This window comes from Camelus ferus, chromosome 35 (assembly GCF_009834535.1).
Source record: "Camelus ferus isolate YT-003-E chromosome 35, BCGSAC_Cfer_1.0, whole genome shotgun sequence".
NCBI lineage: Eukaryota > Metazoa > Chordata > Mammalia > Artiodactyla > Camelidae > Camelus > Camelus ferus.
Window position 1 is genome coordinate 10226376 of NC_045730.1, and position 25185 is coordinate 10251560.

The window sequence follows — 25185 nt, forward strand, 5'->3', positions numbered from 1 at the left end:
CTGCAATAAACAAGGCTTCACATTGGCAGAGGGATAGAAATGTAGACCAATGGAACAGAACAGAAAAGCTAGAATAAACCCTACATAAGTGAGGCCAACTGATTTTTGACAAAAGTGAAAAAACAATTCAATGGAGGAAGAATAGTTAAAAAAAAAAACAAACACAACACTGGATATCCATAAGCAAAAAACAAAAACAAAAACCCAAACAAACAAACAAAAACCTTTAAACCTAAACCTCACACCTTACAGAAAAATTAAGTTAATATGGATCATAGATTTAAATGTGAAATTATAAAAATTTTAGAAGAAAACACAGGAGAAAAATTTTAGAAACTACAGCTTGGTGACGAGCTCTGATATAGTATCAAAAGCACAACACATAAAAAACAATTAATTGGACTTCATTAGAATTAAAAATTTTATCTCTGTGAAAGACTCAAGAGAATGAAAAGACAAGCTACATATTGGGAGAAAATATTAGTGAACCACATATCTGAAAGAGGAATTATATATAGAACATATATATATAAAGAACTCTTAGAAATTCAATAGTGAAAAAAAGGTCCAAATAGAAAATAGGCCAAAGGCATGAAGAAAGATTTTACCACAGAGGATACACACATGACAAATAATGAAAAAACATGAAAGATGTTTCAATATCACTATCCACTAGGGAAATGCAAATTAAGACTATGGTGAGATATCTTTACACACCCATCAGAACAGCTAAAATAAAAAATAATTAGAATGCCAAATTCTGGTCAGGATGCAAAGAGACTGAATCTCTCATACATTGCTGGTAGGAGTATAAAATGGTACAGAAACTATGGAAAATAATTTGCCAATTTCTTAAAACTCTCAATATAAACTTATCATATGGCCCAGCAACTGCACTTCAGGGTTCACACAAAAATTTTTATATGACTGTTCAAAGCAGCCTTATTTCTAACAAATACAAAAACTAAAATGTCCTACAATAGGTGAATGGTTAAACAAACTGTGGTATATCCATACCATGGAATATTATGCATTAATAATTACTGACACATGGAAAAACCTGGATGAATCTCAAAGGTACTACAAGTGAAAAAAGTCAGTGTCAAAAGGTCACATACTGTATGATTCTCAAATTCACACCTTCTAAATCATACAGTGAAAATGACAAAGTTGGACAGATGAAAAATAACTTAGTAATTGCCAGGTATTAGTGGTAATGGGGGAATGACAGAAGGTGATGGGTGCGGCCATAAAGGGCATAGTGGCTGATTGGGGTGGTGGTTACACTAATACATGCATGTGATAAAATGGCAGAGAACTATACACAGATCTTCTATCAATGTCAGTTTCCTAGTTTTGATATTATACTATAGTTATGTAAGGTAACCAAATGGGGTAAACTGAGAGAAGAGTACATGGGACCTCTCAGTACTATCTTTGCAACTTCCTATGAATCTATAATTATTTCAAAGTAAAAAGTTAAATAAAAAGGCAGTAATTCAACAAATGGTGCTGGGAAAAGTGGATACCACTGAAACCGAAAATAAAGAAATTGGACCCTTACCCACACCATATACAAAAATTAACTCAAAATGGATAAATGACCTAAGTGTAAGACCTAAAACTCGAAACATCTTCCAAGAAAATATAGGACAAAAATGTCATAACACTGGATTTGGCAATGATTTCTCTGATGTAACACCAAAGGCATAGGCAATGAAATTAAAAATAGACAAATTAGACTTCATTAAAATTTAAAAAATTTTGTGCCTCAAAAGACAGTATCAACAGAGTACAAAGGCAACCCATTAAATGGGAGAAAATATTTATAAAGCATCTATCTGATAAGGAATAATATAAAGCATGTATAAAAAAAAATCCTAAACCTCAACAACAACAAAAAATCTGATTCAAAACTGGGTATAGGAGTTGAATAGTCATTTCTCCAAGGAAACACCCATTAGGATGGCTACAAGGAAAAGAACCCAGAAGATAACAAGTATTGGCAAGGAAATGGAGACACCGGAACCTTTTGTGCACTGTTAGCGGGAATGTAAATGTTACAGTGCTATGGAAAAAAGCATGGCAATGTTTAAAAAAAGTGAAACTAGAATTATATGATCCTGCAATTCCACTCCTGGGTATATATATCCAAAAGAACTGAAACTAGGGACTTAAACAGGTATTTGTACCCCCAAATTCATAGCAGAATTATTCACAATAGCTAAAAGATGGAAGCAACCCAAGTGTTCACTGACAGATGAACAGATAAACAAAATGTAGTGTACATATACAATGGAATATTATTCACCCTTAAAAAGGAATTCTGACATATGCCATATGAATCTTGAGGACATTAAGCTAAGTGAAATGAGCCAATCACAAAAAGACAAATTCCATATGATTAGACTTTCATGAGATATTTAGAGTAGTCAAAATCATACAGGCAGAAAGTGGAATGGTGGTTGCCACAGGAAGGGTGGAGGTGAGAATGGGGAGCTACTATTTAATGGGTACAGAGTTTCAGTTTTACAAGATGAAAAGAGCTATGGGAGATGGACGGGGTAATGGTTGCACATTATGAATATATTTAATACCACTGAACTCTGCTGCACTTAAAAATGGTTAAGATGGTAAATTTTGTTATGTGTATTTCACCACAATAAAAATTGAGGGGACAGTGGTTTTATTGTAGCAATCATGAAAAAAGGGGGAAAAATCCTAATATTAGATGAATAGGTACTTATGGCTTAGGATAAAATTTCCACTTACAGTATCATATGGGATCAAAAAAGATCGTATCTCATTATATATAGAAATAAAAACGATATACTGTTAAATAAGTAAGCTGTGCTGATCACTCAAAAAGTAGTTTTATTGATAACAAAGATCCTCGTCAAAAATGTTGCTCAAGAGTTTTAATAAACTGCTTTAAGAATTATGAAGTAGAAAAGAGCAATACAGTATTTCTAAATGCATTAATTCACTCAGTAAATATTTACTGAGGGGCTACCAAATGCCTGGCATTGTGCTAGGTGCTCGGGTTACACAGCCGTAAACAAGAGAGACCAAAGTACCTGACTTCCTGCATCTTACAAACTGATACATTACGTTCTGTAACAGAGTAACATTAAGTTCATTAAGTAACATTGAGTAGGTACTCATTGCCAAATTAGTAAGTAAAATTTTAGTTGAAATTTGACTAGTTAATCTATAGGCATAAATGTTTTATATACTAAATTGGATAAAATCTTTTTTGAATCATTTCAGTGGGAAAACTGAGACAACATCATATTTAAGCATCACAGCATTATGATTTGACATAATGAGGGAACTGTAAATTTATATTTGAGCTATATGATTTTTCAAATTCATATTCCATTGTTACTAGAGCAAAGTACTGAGGAGATAATACCATTTAGATATTCTTTGCTACATATAAACTCTTGGGACTAGGGCTCCTATTAGGTTTTGCTATATATTTACTATATATATATATATATATATATATATGTCTACTTACAATATGGTTCATAAGTGAAGGCAGAGTTTCTATTTGGTCTTGCTTCCAAAATGTACTGGAGCCGTGATTTGCCAAATGCTTTTCATCAATTACCTCAGAGTAATCGCCCAGCAATGAGCACCCTGTTACCCAAGGAAAACTGTTCTAACCCATCGTGGTTACATCTACCTTGTCTCCTTTGTCCTCTTCCCTACCAACCCCTGAATCAACTTACAGATCAGCACTAGCATCTCCTTTCCTCCTGAACCTGAGTCTTCTAGGAAACCAGTCTTCCACTACCTTGGGGAAGGTGAATGTTTCCCCATCCTGTCACCCTAAAGAGGCATATTATGTCCACCACCTTCTTACTGTCCCCTTGGCATCCCTACTTAGGCCCATCACTGAGGTATGGAGTGGGGACCACAAAAGAAGGAAAACATAATTAATGCCTGGAACGATTATTTCCACAGGTAAAAAAGCAGCACTTGGTGGTGGGGTTTTGATTGCTTGATTTTGCTTTTGTTCTTAACACAGATAAGGTACAGAGAAAAAAGGGGAAATAATTAAGTTTTCCTTCTACTCTTCCTCCTTCCTTCTGTCTTTAAATAATTTTAAACTTTACAATAAATTTCTTTATAAAGTAAGTCATTTTTCCCCATTCATGATATAGGCTGTTTCATTACAGTACTTAGAACTTGCATCTATTGACTTAGATTAGAACTCATACAATTAGAGAATGTGTAAAAATATTAACACTGAAAAAATCTTGTATTTATAAATATCCAACCTATTCAAACCTAAAACATAAAACTGATTAAAAGTTTATAATAAAAAATAAATGCTCAAAAAATTTCCAAATAGATTATTACATTTTTTTTTGCATAAAGACTTCCCAGAAGAATGATATTTATTTTTAAGAAATCACCCTTTTTAGATTTCCTCCTCTAAAATACCATTTTAGTAAGACCACCGCACCCTACTCAGTGTAGCTCCAGTGCAGCCCTCGGCGGACACTGCAGAATCTCAGCAGTGAAGCAGATAGACTTGAGGGCAGATTAGCAATTAGGTCATGAAAAACAGGCAGCATAAAATAGCTATTGCTAATCTGCATGAGATGCATTTACTCAATTAAGCAGACGGAAATGTTATTATGAACTCAGTATTCCAATGATGGTCTTTAAAATTAAGAAGGATAGGGGCAAATGAAATGCACACTGGGGGATTTGGGGACTTCATGTATTAATTCTAAAGTATACAGTGTAGAACACTGTAATGAAGTTAACAAAATTAATTAAAAGATTCTTTGCATGTAACCATTAGAGACTACATTTAAAAATACATGACAGTTTCTGACGTTATTAACAGTAATATGACTGTTCTTTAACATTCTTAATGTTGATACCATTACCTTTTCTAAATACACCACTGATCTTAAAACATGAGCAACGGAAGTCTTACTACTGAGACCTAGTAGGAATATTATTTTTAATATATTTTCTGGTATTTATTTTCCTCATTTTGAATTTCAAGAAATAAGTTAGTAATGAATTTTCAAACTTTTTAGAAGACTATCACACATATTTGCTGGCACACAGAGTTTTCAGATATTTACCTATTATAAAATTTGTGCTTCTTTACATACTATTTTTTTTATTAAACAATAATAACAAAATAAGAATTTAAATCTGTTTGAGAATTGTTATCAAATTCTCAGGCAGAACAAAAGTCTTTGAACAATTTTGGAAAAAGGGTTGTGAAAGCATGACTGTAAAAGCAATAAAATTAGTGTATTCATTCTGCCTCTACAGGTAAATTTTGGGTTGGTTTGTTCTTTCTCCTTTCTTGTAAAGGTGATTTTTTCCCCTTCTTTTTGATGAGTCTTAAAAGGCTTAGAAAATTTTTATGGAACAATTTGACTTAAAAATAACAAGTATATAAAAATTACATTTAGAGTTTCATTTATTCACTGATTTATTCAATTTAATTAAAACTATTTCAACAATTATTGTAACATCAACTTCTGTTTCAATCTTAGGTGTAATGTAACAGTAATAATCATTTGTCCACCCTTACTCTCCAACACACACATCAGTTGACCTTAATATGTAATCTTCTAACATCCTAAACTTTCCTCTCTTAAGCAGAAGTCTGCTTTAAACAGTTAGTTTGCCTGAATACTATTTTGTATTTGTAATTGTTGAAACTTTTTAAATTAAATTGTGTGCTGTACAAGATAGGTTTTCATATGACACTTATTAATATTCATGGCATTACATTAATTCATATATTTAGTCATTCATCCATTTATTAAACATTTACTGGGTGCCTGTATATTCAATGTTGCAAACACAAAGATGAAAAAAACAGCCCCTGTTCTAAAGCTACCCAGACAGCTGAAGGTTACAGAAGGCAAAAAAATGGCTCCCTAAACATGACCATGTTCTGATCCTCAGAACCTGGTAATATTTTACCTTACACAGCAAAAGGGTTTGCAGATGTGATTAAGGTTGAGCACCTTGAGATGGATTATCCTGAATTATCTAAATTGGCCCGATCTAATCACAAGTCCTTAGAAGCAGAGAACCTTTTCCAGTTATGGTCAGACAGAGATGTAACCACAGAATAGTCAGAGAGATGAAACATTGCTGGCTCTGAAGAAAGAAGAAGGGGGCCATGATCCAAGGAATCTGAGAGGCCCCCAGAAGCTGGAACAGGAATGCAGCCCTGCTTGGTAACCTTGATTTTAGCCCAGTGAGACTAACGTCAGACTTCTGACCCACACACAACTGTAAGATGATAAATTTGTGTTTAAGCCACTGAATTTGTGGCCATTTGTTAGAGCAACATTAGAAAACTAATACTGGGGTCATCTCGTCTAACGTGTTTTTTTGACAGAAAAGGAAACTAAATCCTCAGGGTCACACATTTAGGTAGTGGCAATGCACTGCTTGAGTTTGGAGAGAACTTAATTCTTCTCTCTTCTCAAACCATGATCTGGCATCAGGGTAAAAGCAGAAAAGCCAGACTTTCAGTTTATGAAGGGAAACAGCTATCACCATTTTTCTGTATGTTGGAAGTGTGAATTGACTGTGCGGTACACTAATACCACAGCTGCTCTTTTTCAACTTGGTTTGGCTAAGTTAATTCTATGGGCTGCAGGAATAGCTCTTCCCATACACCCTCAAAAGCACACAAGTCATTTTTTAAACTGTGTATTTTTATATGTTTATAGGCATGAAGTAAAAATGTCTGGGTAAAAATGGTGTTTGTACTGTCTTCTGTGCCCAGACTGGCACCATGCACACCATTCACTTCTCTAGGAATCCAGGTAGGTGGAGGGGAATGAAATTTGAACCCAAAACATTCACATTTGGAATTCGTAAAAGAATAGACGTCACCTCCATGAATTCAGTCAACAATTACCTATTGAGCACCTACTATGTGCCAGGGACTCGTTAATGTCCTCGTATAGACATAACAGTGAACAAAACAATTAAAGTCTCCTACCCTCAAGAAACTTCCTTTCTATTAGGGGAACCAGACAACTAACAAAATTAATTTATAAATTAATGTTAAGTAGTGTTAAATGTTCTGAATAAAAATAAAGCAACATAAAGAGACAGAGTGTATCTGTGTGGGAAAGAGGCAGGAATAGAAAATTAGACAAAAAGACCAGGGTTGGGAAAATGCCTTCCTTAATAGTTTGCTCGACTCTTCCTAAAATCAGCAAGAACTGTCTTTAATGTTCACTGAAAGACTTCAAACATACTGATACTTTAGTCAAGGTGTTTCATACTATATAACAATAATACAAATGAAACAAAGACTTAAAACAAAAAACGTTGACATTTTCAGGTTTCCCGTTTACTACTATAATATTTCAAGCTGTGATCAACAGGATAGACTCAACACTAAATACCAATAATGACTGCTGCACTGGAGTATTTTAGGACTTTCCCAACTTTGGGTGCCTCCCAGACTAAAGGAACTATGTGGAACTACATGACCCATTTTAATTTTATCCCCTCTTCTGATATTGAGCTGTGTGTGCTTCAGAAATTACTAATACAGTATCGTCCACATATAATACATTAAGTACCAGTAACTATTTAGAAAGTAGCAAAGAAAGCACAGAAAATTTAATGACTGCTGAATTTAAGGGAAAAATCCAAATTCAAATAATCAGTTTTATATAATACAGTTAATATAGTAAGGCAACATTTAAAACTCACTTTGAAGTGTTTCAAGTTCAGCTCTAGTCAATGCATCTTCCTTTTCCTTCAATCTTGTTTCTTTATATTTGGTATAAAACTGACCAGCATCCTGCAAAAAGAAGTTACAAATAAATTAACACAAAAGTCAGTTTGCTTTGATGGTATTTTCCATGTAACTTCAACTGAAAGTGGTATATTCATTTAGCAAGCAGTCTTCCTTTGTGGTTATGTTTTCACATTTTATGACAAGCAGAAGAAACTGAATAAGCAGTTCTTTGTGATTTTTCTCTTAGAGAACTAATGAAAGCCAGAAATTACATATAAATTTAAGTAAAGTCTTTTCTTTCAGATACATGAGGGAGGCATCTTCTCCCTGTTTTCTTCTATTGTGTATTTTCTCAATATTCTGTATGGACAGAGAGCAGAAAAACACACTTGCTGGACTGAACTGGATTATTTGGTAGCACAGTAAATTATACTATTGTGACTAACAAAGCACTAACACTGTTTTCGTATTAGTCCCTTAACGCCAAAGGATTTTCAAAATCATTATATATAAATCTGATTATGAAACCTCTATGACCACATAGATACAAGTGGAAGCTGTCATTCTTCCAGCGCACTTAGACACCAGTTCCTACCACAGAGAGGTGAGGGTTGAGGACACATACTGTGCACAGACACTGAAGTGTCAAGATACAGAGGCTAGTCTCAAGGAGTAGCGTTTAGGATAGGTAAGACTTTCGCAGAGTGCAGAAAAAAGACTAAGCCTTCAATAATTACAGACATGGAAAGAAACAAGTTGGTGCTCTAGGCATATCAAGAGCCTGACACTGAAAAAAGCAAAAATGGATCATTTTCCACCACCGCTTGACTCAAACCTCATCTGTTCTATAGCAATACTACTTGTAGCTGCCAGGCTACACCGTGCTATGCTTTCATGTCTCTCTGTAATGCTTTGCCTTCTAGCTGGAATATTTTGCTCCCCTACCATTATTCTGAAGAACTCTTACTCATCCTTGAAAACCCTACTCAAGCATCACCTCTTTTGTAAGTCTTTCTGACCTTTCCCCGGCAGAGTAAATCTCTCCTGTATACTGCTTCTGTATTTAAATGGATTTCTTTGATTGCCTGTATCACGCTATATCCTGACCTAGAAAATGAGAAATTTGAGATAGGAGTAATAGTATGCTCAGCACAGTATCTAGCATCGAGCAGGCACTCAATGAGTATTCTCTGAACTGAACTAGATTGAAATATATGAGAAACCTTGTTAAGAAAGAAATAAGGGCTTGATGACTGACTGCTGTGGAATAAGAAAAAGAGGATAAATCTACGGTAACATTCTCACGTTGTAAGATTCCTAGGACAGAAAAATCATAGACCCATCTGAGAGTTTTATTTCTGCAGGAAACAAAGGAACAAAATCAATCCTTGGCTCTATCTTGATTCAGATGTAAATGCGTGAACACTTAAACCTCGGAATGGGATTATCTCTTTTCATCTGTGATTGTCCAAAGTAAAGATTTCTCCTGGGGTCTGTGTCTCCTGGGGTTATATCAGAACTCTTCTACCTGATACTTAATTAGAGAAATCATAGGGCATTTCTAAAATCACTGAATAAATATTAATAAAGGTGTATCTCTTATTCTTTCCATTCTCACCTCATTTCTTCTAGAAGGTTCCCATACGCCCTGGACCAGCTAAATGGTATAATTTAGAGGGTGTAGAAGTCATGCACCTGACTTACTCATCCTCCCATGCCCTTATGTACTTTAAATTTCATCAGGGTTTAGGGTTAAGAATGTATGGCCTCTTAACATTCCTCGCACCCCTAAAAAAACTCAATCTCAGAACAGTCTTATTTTACATTAAACCGTATCAGTCATTCATTCCTTGGTATGAATGAATGAGTGGGCTTATTAGCTTCTTTCCAGAGAGTGATTTTTAATAGTTGGGAAAAGGTCGGAAAGGCATCGCCTTCTTCAGGGAAATAACAAAGGCTGCACCGTGTAAGGAAAGAAGGGTACAGATAAGTTAGTGATGAGGCGTGAAAGAAGGGAAACTGAAATCAGACACCACAGTATAGTAGAGTGAGACAGAAAAGTGATGGCGGGGGCAGATTTTAGAGGCAGGCTACCTGGATTCAGAGGTCAGCTTTGCCATCTCACTAGCTACGTGACATTCAGCATTACTTCACTTTTTGATGGGTGGATCTTCTCTTCCATAAAACGGGGATAATAAGAGCACCTAAGTCACAGAGCTGTCAGAAAGATAAAATGTGCTAATACATGGGACACCCTGAGGCCCTGTATGTGTTAACCTATTTTTATTATCACTTCAGCATTTTGCCAAGAACGTTACTCTCCACCACAAAGTAAGGGTGAGTTTTTCTGTTTTATACTTAACCAAAAACAAAACTCCGCCTGCAGAATCCTGTCTTGCTTACCTGACTTCTTTTCACCTGAACCCTCTTCGCCACAGCGCAAAAAGCTTTTGCTGGAGAAATCTCTTCCTCTGGTCCTACCAAATTTGAACACTTCTCTGCTAATGTTTCTTCCTCCTGCTACAGCACAGAATTCCACTAAAAATTCCCTTCTGAAATGCCCACTAGATTCAAAACCACACTAACTCAGGATAGCAATGCACCCAATCACCTTAATCTACTCCATCTAATTCCAAGACTTCTAACACATTCCCTCGTCTCACTCACCATTTATTCTAAGCAAAGAACCCTATCCTCTTTTTGCTCCATTTCTAAGCATTTATTTAAATGTTCATGCTTTTTCTTTCCTTCATATCTTACTTGTACTTTTGAATTATAATTACAATATGCTCACTCTAAGAAGCATTACTTCTTTAATAAACCTATAATCTCAAACAATTCTACTATACCCAACAAACTCTACATTGTTCCAACAATCCTTCTGTAAGTTTGGTGTCCTACACTGTAAGATGCACTGACAAACTAGAAGACTTTAAAAGGAAAGTGATCAAACGGTGAAGGGGCTTGAAACTATAAATATATATAGTGTGTGTATGCATATATATACACATACACACATACATATAAATACACACATATACTTATATATACACACATATATTTTACACTGAAGTATAGTTGATTTATAATACTGTGTTAGTTTCAAGTATACAGCAAAGTGATATATTTTTTTCAGATTACTTTCCATTAGCGGTTATTATAAAAAATTGAATATAGTTCCCTGTGCTATACAGTAAATCTTGGTTGCTTATCTATTTTATGTATAGTAGTTTGTAACTGTTAATCCTATACTCCTAATTTATCCTTCCCCACTTCCGTTTCCCCTCTGGTAAACATGTTGTCTACATCTGTGACTCTAGGCTTGAAAGTATATTTAAAAGGGATTGAAGATGAAAAAATTCAGGATAATTTTTGATTTTGGATAAATCTAACAAATAGCTTTCTTTCCCTCCCACTCTTCATGAGAAGCTAATTTCATGCGACCATCATTGTTAAGTAGGGAAAATAAACACAAAATTTCATTTTGATAGTCCAAAATAAGCCCCAGTTAACCTACACAGGAAATGATACATTCCTTGTGGCCATAAACTCATCCATTTTTGAAACAATGCCTGGCACATAATAGACACTTAGTAAGTATTTGATGAGCGAACAAATGCTTACTTTAATCAATCAGGGCTCTGGACTAAGTTTAGCTCCATAATCCTGCATTAAAACTATAGACTTTACATTGTTCCAAACAGAGAGTTCTGACCTCGAGGAATTTATACTCTTATTGACAGAACATGAGGAAAAGCTTTTACTATATAATCAACTCTCTTAATACTCAACAAAATTTCTTGGAGGGCTCTGCATAGACATAAAGCAGAGGACTGATTTTACCTTATAGAACTATGACTGACTTAAAGAATTTACATGTTATGGGTGGTTCTTTGTACGCAAATACATAGCATGGGCTCCTGCACTGGAAGGTGTTAAACAAATTTATTTCTAGTTTTACTTCCAGTTATTTACTGAAGCACTATTATATGTGTTGTATTTTGTTAGGATATATGAGGATTATATAAGACAAGCAGTTGCTCTTAAAGCATATGTAAAAATAACTATGGATATTAACCAAAATAAAGAATATAAACTCCAAGAGAACGGGGATTTTTGCCTTATAATTTTTTTTTTTTAATTTCCAGGGCCTAGAAGAGTATCTAGCCCATAGTAAGCTCTCAATAAATATTTGTGGAACGTATTAGTGGAAGATGAGTGGTGCTCATCCAACATTCTATCTGTTTCCCCACATTTCTTTATCATCTTGAGATTAGGTGGGGTGATGGGATTGGTTCTGGATGGGCTGTGGTTGGCAATACCATGTATCATTTTAAACCAAACATCAAAAAGCTTGTGCAGTCCTCCAGCTCTCTACTCTCGCAGTGGTGAGCAAGGAGGCCACACGTTCCAGGTGGGTACAGCTACAAGACATCATTATTCTAAGTCCCTAAATGGCTGGCTAGAGCAGAATGCCCCCTTCACCGCCAACCAGTAGTAAATAAGAGGCAAACACTGGAAAAAAAATTTCAAGTCACTGGAATTCCAGAATGATCTGTACCATACCATAGTCTATCCTGATTTATACAAATACCAAGTGCTATGAAGTCAGCACAGAGATTATACAACGGGAAGTTTTCAGTTGGCCTGATCAGGAAAGGCTTCATAATGATGACAATTTAGCTAAGCCTGCAATATTTCCAAGATTAGTGAGCTACAAGATGGAAGATATCCATTCTTATAAACCTTTCTTTTTAACATTATTGTCATAGTTTAAGTGATAAAATAACATGCTGAGCTGGCACTGTTTATCATGTTTTGGTTTACTTTTACTTCTCCTTACAAACTTCAAAATATTAAATGATAAAAAAAAAATTTAGGAAAAAAGGGAGTTGATTTAGAGTGGTATAAGCAGGGAACTGGTACCACCTGTCCTAAAGGCAATAAGGAACAGGGAAGAACTCAGAGGACAGGGAGCTGCACGGAGGATGGAGGATGCCCCACCTCTGTGTCCGACAGCACCAGTCTCTTCTGCTTGAAGCTTACGTACAACCTTCAGTATAGGAGACTATCTTAAGCACATTTTTAGAAATCTGCCCACAAGTCCAGTTGCTCTATATCAATTTTGCTCTCCCACTGACTTACAATCTCAGAAGTACATATAATGTGTAATTACATACAATATATAACATTACAATGAAGAATACAGGAAAACTTTTAAATTTCATACTTTGAATAAGAGTCAATTTTTTTTGTACGGAACTATGATAATACTAAATTCACAAGAAGAAAAATAAAACAAAAGAAGAAGCTTTGCTCTCCTCTCTTTGAGTCAGCAGCATTCAAAGAAATGGAAGGGCCAAAAGCTCCTTTTTCCATCTGGGTAAAGAGGGAGAGATCACAGAAGTCATCTATTCAGCCCCAAATCAACGTGAGAATCCTTCTACAATTTTTATAATAATTACAATCTGCCTCAATCCTCTTATGGAGAATTTAAGATCAGACGGCTTATTCACTCACTATAACACTAGCTACTCAGCTCATTACCCAGCTGTTGAAAAAATTTATTCTTTCTTAGCTTTTTATATTTCTTATATTTTAAATTTATTTTCATCTGCTTTAAGTTTCACTTCTACCATTAATTAGTTGTGTCGCTTTGGGCAAACTGTCTCACCAATGAGTCTTAAGTATTTTTCATCTCTAAATTATGGAGCTGATGAGGCTGCATATCGCTAACATTCTACCTAACACTCTGCGGTTTTTAAATCTTTAAAATCTTTTCTACAAAACTCTACTTTATATTCTGTCTTTGGACCGCCGAATAATTGCATCTTATGCCCTCCTTTCAGAGGGTGGAAGGAATGGAATCTTTGTTGCGAGGTCTTTCCAATTTTCCTGCATCCCTTTGTCCTTCTGTGGCAGTGGAGTTTCAGCCTTATAAAAATTCAGACGAGCTTTTCCATCCTTTTTCATTTGTTTACATATACCCTATGTAAAGTATGTCTGTGTGCAAAAATTTTTCAAAAAGTTACAAGAGTACTAACAGTAAGCTTCCTCACCCCTCGGAAAATCTGTGTCTAACTCTGAGTAGAAAGAAGGACAGGCAACTCAGCTTGCTACAAATGCCTCCTAGCCTTTTAGAAGCTTTTTTCCCTGCTAATTAGCTGTGAATGTTTTGTTTATTTGGTTTCTGACAGAGTCCCAGCAAGCAGAAGCAAAGGGGCTAGAAATGAAGGGCCCTCACTATAGAGAGGGTGACCTCCAGCCTTGTCCACAGCTGTAGTTTCCAAGGAAGAAGCTTCCTGGGAGGGAGGAAGCCTCCATTTATGAATAGTTTTGTATAAAGTACAATATTCCTGTTACTCTCTTGAGCAACTTTAATTTTATTTTAATTTTTAAAGGTAAAAGCCATAGCACTACAGAGAAGATTCCTCCATTTTCTCAGCCACTGCTCCTTGGCAACCTGTAAATCCTGATGGGGGTGGAGATATGCATGCTGGCAATTTCCTACAATACTTTCTAGTCTGTGTCCAGATAAGATCAGCTTGGTAATGAGAAAAGATAGGACTGGGACTTAACAATGGGAAAAATGAACAACTTGAGGCATTGCACACGTAAAGGAGTTGTATATTTTATAAATTATGTTACTAACAAATGTAACATAGCAGGTAGAGAGAAACTGAAATGGTACATTGCCAGAAAATCAAACTATAGAGCAAATCAATGCTGAATACTTACTTAAGACCTATTTCATCTCAGAAAATGTAGAGAACTATGAACTATGAATTAGATTGCTGATCACTTGGGATATTTAGCACCTACTGACCTTGTATGAGAAGTTAATGGTATTAACAATCTAAATTATTATGGACCCAAATATATGAAGCTCCAATACAAACAGGCAGTCACAAAAATAAACCAAGTTACAAGAGTTAAAATGAAAATATGCACATAGCCTTGGTTATATTTCATCAGCTGTCTGCTACTTTCATGGCTATGAACATGTTTCAGAACACATACAGTCAATTTAAAAAATATCAAGAAGGGCATTTTGGAGGTTAGAAAAATTTCTTGGGGTTATAGGCTGCATATAGTCAACACGGAAGACTGGTTAAGTCAGATTCCAAGAGAATGCGTCCTCCCTTCAAAACTATCATGAGAACAGAAATAGACCGGTAAGATAGGAAAGTGTCACTGGGGCCGTATTTTTAACATTAAAATTAAATTCCAGCCTCAAAGTACACAATGCCACTCCTGATACAGGCCAAGTTCCTTGTTAAATTCTAATTCATATTCCGACTCTTCTGTTGATCATTCCACCTGCTTTTCTCGCAATCGAAATAGTCTTATCAAGTTCTCCCACCTCCTCGGCATCCAGTCATGCATTTTCTCCTCTCTAATGCTCTCTCATTTAGAAATACTCCCTGTGTTCTTTTTCTTTGGTTTCTCATCTGATTTTTTAATTTTCTGCCCACGTGGGTACATGAATGATATGGAGACACACATTTTGCTAAATACAGTGCATACATACAAATTTCCTCGAAGATCTTCCAGTCTAGGAAATGTCTGAGATTAACGTAACATCAAATATTTCACATGTATCAAACTATAGTCGTTTTCAGTGATTGGCCTCATTCTTCTTCGAATCTACCAAGTCTTACAATTCCTCCTATTATCTTTTTCGGAGCAAAGGAAAGGAACAAAACCCAGGGCCGGAGGTAATAAAGACCTTCTCAAAAAGCAAGGGGGAGCTACCAAAGAAATACTTTTACCTCTTCCCTGCCCGATCACAGAACCACTGTGAGTATTTGATGCCCATGATGCACTTAAACTCTCCCATTCCTAACAATGAATGTATACACATCTTTGACAGATGTGTGTTATGGAAACACGTTCCTGTCTAAATGTCCTTTAACAGGTTTGTCAGATTTATCTGTTAGCGTATAAATTCCTAAATGGCTATATTCAGAGTCTAGAGACCTGGGATATAGTCATAGATGACAGTAATGAGCTAGCTATGTGGCATTTTATTTTTTAAAAACAAGCAGTTGTACAATGCTTTCCTCGGCGTTCTTTGTGACTGTGTGGGAACTACCGCATCTATGACACTATTTCTGTACACTGCCTAGTACACAGAGTGGGAGCTTCACTGTCAAGTGTCTACTCATCTTTCAAGACTCCATTCAAGTGGCTCCTCTTTTTAGTTTTCCTTGGTTTTCCTAAATAGAGACAATCTTACTTCTCTGAACATCTCCAGGAGTCACTGTTTATATCACACGTGTGAAGCTTATACCGTATTGTGTCACCATTATTTTAATTCATGTGACACCACCTCTGCCTGACTGCAAGGTCCAAGCAGGCATGTTCACCTCTACAGCCTCTTCCACTGTCCTCTGATACAGCATTTAACACATTTTATTGAACCTGCTGAACTGTTTTTCAAAACATAACTAGTAGAAGCTTTATACATCAAATATTGCTATAATTATTCTCATTTGTAATTTGGGGGGAGGGATAGAAAACAATTTAGGTAAAGTAACTAGGCAACAAGAAGTTTTCTTAGGGCCTTAGATGCTAAGTAATACACAGTGAACTTCGGAGCATAAACTGACCCAGAACTGCCACTTTTCCAAATCCTGCTGGATAACCCACCACGTAAGCATGTGAAGTATAATAAAGGGATGGGTATTTAGAGGGAGAATGGGGGCTGGGGGGAGCTGGAGATGAAGAGCTGTTGAGAAGACAAGGAGAAAATTTGGGAACAGGTTCTGCTAGTGTGAAGGCCATTTGCTGCAAGTATCCGGGTCTCCCACTGTCAGCTTGGACCACCCTCTGTCTTACCCAACAGCTATATGCTTACACAGAATGCGTGGTGCTCAGTTTTAATGAACTTTTCATGAAACTCAAGGGATTCACACACTGAAGTAAAACTCCCTTAACTGATACTTGTTTAACTATGCTTATATGAGCTCACTGTATTAGCTCTGAAACCCATGTGTTTCAGTGATTCTTGTAATTATGATTCAATTAAATGTTATAAAAAAAGATGAAAACTGAGTAGCAAATTTTCTATGAAAACCAATGAAGGCTCAATGAAAGAGTGGCTAAAAGAGCTGTTCACCAGATGTACCTAAGTCGATGATACAAGACTGAGGGACATCACAAAAATCTCTAAGGCTTATATAATTACATTGCTTCATAAGAGTGTAGTTTAACTCTTCTCTAAAGAAATCACCTGGAAATTTGTCCTTAAAGAAACCAAGATGATAGGTATGGTTTATGCAAGAAAGGACTCCTACTTTAAAATAAAACAAAGGCCTTATATCACAAGAGTGGTGAAAAAATGTAAAGCACATGCTTAAAATGTTTAAGGTCATATGTATCATTTTTTACACTGAGGGCTCTGGTAGGGCTTTTTTTTTTTTTTTAAATCACCACTGTATAGTTACCAATCCAGACTGCTTCAGGTAAAAAGGGCTCCTTCGAAATTTCTTAAAAACTTTATTTAAGAAGATCTCATAAAAGTGTCATAAAAATTTCAGTGTTGTAGACAAGGTATATGTATTTACATTACACAATTTTATGAATGATTAACTAATACCAAGGTCACAGCAGGTTGGGAGGAAAAAAGCAGACAAAATCTAATCCTAACAGTAACCATTCAGTAAGTACTGATGCCTGTGAAAGCATAAGCTATACATTTATTGATCTAAAAATACTTTCACTATTACAATTTGTATCAGAGTCTACTATATTATATTATTCTGTTGGTGAAGAGCAAAACTTTAAAATTCAAATCGATTCAATAGTTTAAGAAAGCAGTTTCTGAAGAGGCTAAAAAGTTTTTGTAAAATTCCTGTAAGTCTTCTACAAATTTGTGATGAGGCAAAACACTTAAAGTAATAACTTGTAGATCTAAGCCATTTTAATAAATTGATTCTACTTTTGCAACCTGCTCTGCATGTTAACCAAGAAGTATGTTAATTTTACCAAATAAACTGTTTCAAATGACTTAGATTAAAATTATAAAGAAGTGTTTCAGACTGACATTTTATGTGATATTTTATGTATACTGTCACATGATTATATTTTAAATTTATCTACACTCTGGCTTCCTATTGCATAGGTTCTAAAGGTAGCAAAAAATAATTATTCTTAAAAACATAAGAAAACGTCCTAAAATATTTTTCTGTCACATCTTCGCTCACATATACCAGTATAATAAATACACTTTCCCCTCTCTCTTATTAAGTCTTACAGACAGAGCATACAAGGATTGTGGATTTTTACTCAAATAAACAGTATACTAAACAACTCAAAAACAAAGGTTTTTAATTACCAAAATGTTTCAACTGTCTCTATTAACTGCAAACAAAATGATTCTATAAGCAATAACAATTAAGATAAACTATTTTGATTAAAGCACTGATGAATAATTTCTCAAAGGCTAGAAAGAAACACTCCTAATTTTTAGTTCATTTTCCCTTCAAATATAATATTTTCATTATTAGAGGAAAAAGAGGAATAAAATACAGAAGTCTGAGTCATTCATTTCCTTAAATGATTAGGAATGACAGCTCTGTTATATGAAAAAAAAGTGGGTAGGACTGATTAGAAATTATCCTTCTCTCTTGCTGTTTTCTGAAATGAAGTATTTCCTCTCCAAAATTACAACCTCAAAGAACCTCAAAATTCGTACATCAAAACTATTATATATTCTTTCAAATATGTTTATGTGTTAGAAATTTTCTAACCAGATGCAATAATTAAAATTAGCAAAGCAATAAAATACATCTTGGCATTCTAAATATAAAAAAGTAAGAGAAACTGCCATATAATTTTTTATTGTTTGATCACAACTATCAACAGAAACTGATTACTATTACAAGACAAAATATCCTCACTCCTCTTAAAGTTGCAAATAAAATATAAAGCTCCATGTATTTCTGCTTAATTATACAAATGCTCATGGGTAAACCTTTTTCTCCCATACTATGTACTTAAATGCTATTAAAATAATGGTGACATATTTGAGTCTTGTTCTTTCTTATTAGATATGCCTTAAAGGACAATAGTGGATAAAATTTTCATTGCTTTTATGTCTGTCCTAAAGATAGTATTGTTTTTTCCTTTTTTTTTTTTCCCAGTGTCTTAGAATTCTAAGGTGTTCTAAAAGCATTATAAGAGATACAGGAATAGAAACCTAAATAATTTTAGAACTATTCTAAATTAGGTTTATACTTCTAAAAATACTATTCAATTCAATCAGCATTATGAAGCATCGACTGTATATTCAGCATTCAGATAGCAGACATGGGCATAAATTATTTCATGAATAATTAAAATGAAAGCATCTAGTATTATATGAAAGAGGTATATCTTACCTGGATTAGATGAGGCAATGCTTTTAGTGTAAGGCAAAACCAAATTCCCAGCTTGCACGGGAGCAAATCATGCCATTGTGGTTTCATCAGTAATCTAAATGGAAAACAAAATGCAAAAACAAAGCAAAATATAGAAAGTTGAGAAACAAAATATTTTTATAAAGATCCTGAATTCTGTTTCAAATGGCTATTTCAATTTAAAAAATGAAGTTTTTCAGTGAAATATTTATGACAGTTATCACTTAATCTGACGTATCCTATCACAAAACATATTAGTCCAGCAAATGCAATTATGTATAGTAAGTAAGAGAATCGAGGCTAAGATTTTGGGGAAGGGGATGTGTAATCAAGTTATAAAGATAAAGAAACAAAAGCCCTCTTTCAAACCTGGACTTTTCATCAGATTGGCAAAATGAATTCTTAGACCTTATGATTACTTCAGCTATAAAAGACTGAACAGCATCAGAGTGCTCCCAAGTGCTGACAAGCAGATATGAAGACTGTAGCATAAACAAACCAATACATAAAAATTAATGTCATTTGCAGTTCACTGAAGCATTACTCACTGATGTCATCAGAACAGAAGAGAGGCAGAATAGTCTCTGATCTTCATCTCACATTGATCCAGTTCCTGGCCTGCTGTGTGAACTATTTAAACCCTTTATTTCTTTCTACGAATCAATAGAAGAAATGGTGTATCTCTTTGAGTGTACAGCGTATCACTGTCTCTATATATTGTCACTCCTGAGCTAAACACTAAAGTGACAGATTCTTCTGGTAATACTTTGTCCCTAAAGTTCAGTATAAAAATTTTGAACAACAAGAATTTGGGGGTTTAATTATTTAAGTATGTATTAATACTTTACAAGGGGGAAAAACCTGTTTAACTTTTGCTTAAGATCAGAATTTGTTTCATAAACTAATAACTAAACGTTATTAGTCTTTTATAAACAGAATGCAGATGTAAATGTCAGCATATCTGAAGCGGATATATGTGTGAAGTTGAATCATGTTAAAGACATATTTTAAAAACAGTTTCAAAGTATAAAATGTTTTTATATGCTCTCACCTTTCATTTTTTTCTGGAGCACCAAGTTTTGATACATCCACAGTCTTGCCGCCTGTCTTTTTTTTCTTTTCTCTCCTTTTTCTACTAAGCAGTTCATCCTTAATGTGGAAAAAATTATGGTTACAGGTTATCATTAACATGTACTCTTCAAATGTTATCAAGAGTCTTCTGTGAAGGGTAAACATTAGAGAAGAACATTTATGCAAATGTATGTAGGGTCCAACATGATTAAGTAAAATCATCAATCTTTAACAATAACTGTTGCCATGGTATCCAGTCCTTAAACACACATGAAGTTCAGCACTGTCAGTCATGTGTATCTCCATAGCAATCAAAGTTTTCTAAGAGAAAGCATTCAACTTACTTTTTCTCATTCAGCCAACTTTAATAATGTCACTTCAAAAAGAATGAGTAAACAGATGCTAATTCATGAATACTGATAAATATGTTTATCTTTAGCATATAAATAAAAGTCCATAGTAGGATAATCTATGTAGTAGTATAGTAGACTAAAAAAAGTAATGAATATTTTAACCAACTGATCTCTGAAATTGAAAAATTATACTCATTTCAAGTCTTAGTTAAAAGCTTTTAAAATAAATGTTCTTTATATAAGGGCCTGTGACACAAAAATTTCTAAAATCATTTTACAGAAAAATGTGTCTATTTGAAAGGTGACAATTAAGAAAGCATGGCTCTACCTTCTAATTTTCAGCTATGTATTTGAGCCTTCACAAAATTTAATAACAAACTCAAATGCTGCATTTTAAAAAAGTAGTGTATTTTCTTATGTCATAGGTCCTTGACTTAGAAACATATCAAATACTAAACACTTTGAGTACAAAAAATTAGAATAAGGAGTAGATAAAGAAAAGTTGAAATTTTCATCAGTGAAAAATAAATGCCTGAAATTCTATATGAAATTAAGGAGACTAGGTCATTTGATTTATTACCAATACTTACCAGTTGTTTTTCCAGGTAGATTGACCAAACCACAGCATAATGACCCACTGTGAGAATAATGAACAAAAGTAATGCCAGCTCAGCATTGCTCATTTTTCTCACCCGCCTGTAGTAGAACACAGGCTGTCGCCAATCTGGAAGTCCATTGATCAGAATATCATCATACCTACAGCAGCAAATATAATATTCATGGGGAGTTTAAAATAAAAACAAAAAAAAACCTTTATTTTTTACCTAAATTTAAAAAGAGGAAAGAGAAAAGAATTTCTCCAAAATAGATAACATTTATGTAGATTATCAGCATTACAATGGCCTATAAATCAAAACACTACGTAGGTCCAGTCACAGACAACCTTCGGGAAGGTAGACAGTAATATACTGTGGATACCAGGCCTTGTGTTTTCGCAGCACCCCAGTGATGTGAGCCCTGGAACGAAATCTAAACTGCAGGAGTCACACAGTCAGGCCGCCCTCCATCCCAGGCTGCAGCCAGGCCCCACCACAGAAGTAAGTCAGCAACAAAAGGAGGCATCTCAACGGGAGAAAGCCAAGATAAGAGCTCTGTTTGCTACTATGAATTACATGTTAATTGAATCAAATTCAGGATAAATTTTCTAGTCAGTGCTTTTGTTTCTACCCTTGTACAAGAGTTCAAGGTTGAAATATTTATTATTTAATCAAAGCCTTTTAATGGCATAAAAGCCTATAAAATGAACGCCTTTTAATTTTATGTTGCTCACATTCCTTTAGAGAATAAAGAATTCCCAAATTAGAAGACGATGTGGAAACAACCAATTTCTCAATAAAACTATTTATTTGTAAACATTTAAGTGGCAATTTCCTCATTTTTTTGGCTCCGCTGGAAGGGAAGAACATAACTAAGAACAGCCTTCCTAGTAATGCATTTTCAATCAGCTTTCTTTAGAATAAAATTTCAACAAAATTTAAATTTACCCCTCAGTTACTGAGGCAAATATTCTTAAGGTTAAAAATCAGGACTAACATTTATGATTGTAAAACTCAAAACCATGACAAACACTATGTTCAAAACACACAACCTGTTAATCTTGGGTTGAACACAACTCATTAAATATTCTAATCACACTGTTTCCAGAATTAAATTTTCACTGAAAGGCCTAATTTGGTGCAACACATTGACCAAAATATTTTAATTAAAAATATTCTGAGTTAGTCGCAGGCCTAATTACAGGAATAGAAATAGGGCCTATATTGTCAGGCAGGTCAGCAGAACTCAGTAGTAGGTTTTTCTCAAGTAAATTGACCGATCTAGGAATAATAGCGCAGCTGCTAAACTGCCAGTCTTGACATGTAAATCAATTTAAATGCAACAACTGCAGTAGCTACTTTGATAGTTATTAAATTGATACCTTGGAGATATGCTTAAAAAAATACAGCAGAGGATTTATTACAGGCAACTTCTTTTCTCAGTAAAAAAAAAAAATATTGGTTATAAATTTAAGAAATACTTTATTAGAAAAGCTGACTTTCAGGATTAACTCAGATTATTAATAATAGTCAGAATAACCAATGCTCAAAGCAGAGGACATGAGTGGTACTAAACTCTTAAGGGCAAATTGTATAGTATGTAAGAAATCTGCAAATTAAAATATGGTTGTATAGTAGCTGGACCAAAGTTTGATGTTAAATTTTTTTTCAATATTTATATAGCAATTCTTGAACACTATTATCAAGCTATAATAACATGATTTCATCAAATCTATTATTCCTGTCCTCGAAAATTTATGTTTAACTTTATCTCTGTAAAAAGTGACTCATCTTAAATTATAAGTGGATTGGCAAAAAGGCTTCAGGTGGTATAATGGAAGATTACAACATTTGAATGAAGTCCAGTGAAGTCCTGAGTTTATTCTAAATCTACATTCTACTTCAGATTTGTTGAGGGCAAAAAGGGAGAATATAAAAATAAGTATTTTCAGCTAATCTCCCCCATGAAATAACTTCAAGTAAAAAGTGTGGCTAATTAAAGACCATCTAAGAAAGAAGCGACAATTCCCTAAGAGCATTACTAAGTGTTAAATTTGTTTTAGATCTGAAGTGTACTGGAAGAATACCCAGCTGAACTCATAGCTATGAATCTCATATCAAATAATTTTATCACCATCATTGTTGAAATGCTATGTATCTGTTAACAGCTACTATTTTCTACCCCACATATAAATTGTATTTAGTGCACAGCTAAATTCAAGACAGCAAAACCTCATGCACTGAACACATTAAACAAGACTAGATATTTGCTAAGCTGTCTGCCGCTCTGTAAACAACAGTCTCCGAGGATTAAGCTTAGAATCAATGCTCTATTGATTTTACTATCAATGAACATTATGGCGCACACGGCTAGCCATTTTAAGGGAAGATAGCTTCTATTATAGTTCACTTTTTAGAATATATGCTGTTAAAAGATAAATCACTGCTTTCCTGAAATACTGAAAAAAATAAAGATATTTCTTAAAATATACACAGAAACCATATTCATAAGTTATTTGAGAAAAAAATGTGTTGACAACACATAAAATTTAAGATAATCACTATGTTATGCTTTTTCTATATTTAACCCTTAACACTTAGAAGAATTAAGCCCATACAAACTACTCTCAACAGTCTGTTAAAACCAGATTAAGAATGTATACATGTATGAACATATTATAAGAAAACGCAAAAGTAAATTTCTACAATGAGAATATCACTAAGGTAAAAAATCGTATGGAACTATAAAGGCCTTATCCTAGAGATTAAAGTATTCTACACATTCTACATATGGTCTAATACATGTTTACTTCATTTGATTTTCTTAAAATGTACATGCTGAACATAATAATGGTTACATAATCATTAGTGAGTTCTATAATCTGTAATTCATCCAATATATTTAGCCAATAAATAAATCTAAAAATGTTTAAATTACAAGGAAAAATTCATGTAAGTTAAAAATATTAGCATGCTTTGCAATATAAAATAGTAGCTATGAAATTAATATAGAAAACATGTAATTATGAAAATGAATTTTGAAATAATTCTAGCATTTGCCTAAACTGTGAATCTCCCATTGTAAAAAGTTTGTTTTAGATTAAAGAATAATAACGTCTATTTAGATCACATTTTGAATCTTAGAGTAAAAACTGTACAAAGACCATAAACAGGAAACAAGTCTAAATTAATTGATCTTACTCCCCCTTATAAAATGTGTATATATATGCCAAAAATTGTGGTACACAGCACTTTATATATTGTATATAATAAGTGTCTTATAATATTGCCTAATTAGGGAAGGTACTAAGGTAGATTTCATATTCTCAGATTAATGTTTATTTTTATTCAAACACATTTGTAATCAAATTTACAATAAGGAGGTAGTGGATTTGTAAAATTTAGCAGATTAAGGCTGCAATAACTATACTTTTCATTGGATTTGTAAATAAAACATGACTTTACTTAGTAAACTAAAAAAACACTTTCAGCTTTTTACAAATATAGTACCATAAAACAGACAAAATTTTTTTTAAGTTGTGTAAGATTAGCAAAAGAATACTGGTTAAAATTGTATAACAGATTTTAAACAAAAGTAAATATCCTAAAATTACTTAAGCACAATCTAGTGTATGTTTGAAGTGATTAGTATCTACTCAGAACTTTATCCCATCTAATACTCAGGGCACTTGTATAGAAATTTATGTGGGAACACAGCTGAGCTGCTAGTTCCTAAAGTAAGCAAGTTACCGAAGGAGTTTAGAAAAGGCTTCTATGCTAGACTTCCTTACGCCAACCAGGAAAACTTATTTCATGCTATCATCTATGCCTTTGGGAGGCAAAAATGGCTTAAAAATTTATTCACAATTGCACTCCTAGGAATCTACCCCAGAGAAATAAAAAACATCTGTTCAGAGACTTTTATGTGAATATTCACAGCAGCATTGTTCATTATAGCCAAAAGGTGGAAACGACCTAAAGGTCTATCAGTTGGTGAATGG

The 25185-nt window shown here is 34.2% G+C and overlaps 1 protein-coding gene across 1 annotated transcript in view; it reads right to left on the reverse strand.

The window, feature by feature from the left end:
* The window catches only part of DNAJC1 (DnaJ heat shock protein family (Hsp40) member C1), a 149599-nt gene that overhangs the window by 62341 nt on the left and 62073 nt on the right, over positions 1 to 25185 (reverse strand). The window contains exons 4-7 of the mRNA XM_032473809.1: positions 21179 to 21344; positions 20216 to 20313; positions 19147 to 19240; positions 7735 to 7825 (exon numbers count right to left, since the gene is read on the reverse strand). Coding sequence (XP_032329700.1) covers positions 7735 to 7825; positions 19147 to 19240; positions 20216 to 20313; positions 21179 to 21344 — 449 coding nt within the window. The remainder of the gene's footprint in view (positions 1 to 7734; positions 7826 to 19146; positions 19241 to 20215; positions 20314 to 21178; positions 21345 to 25185) is intronic.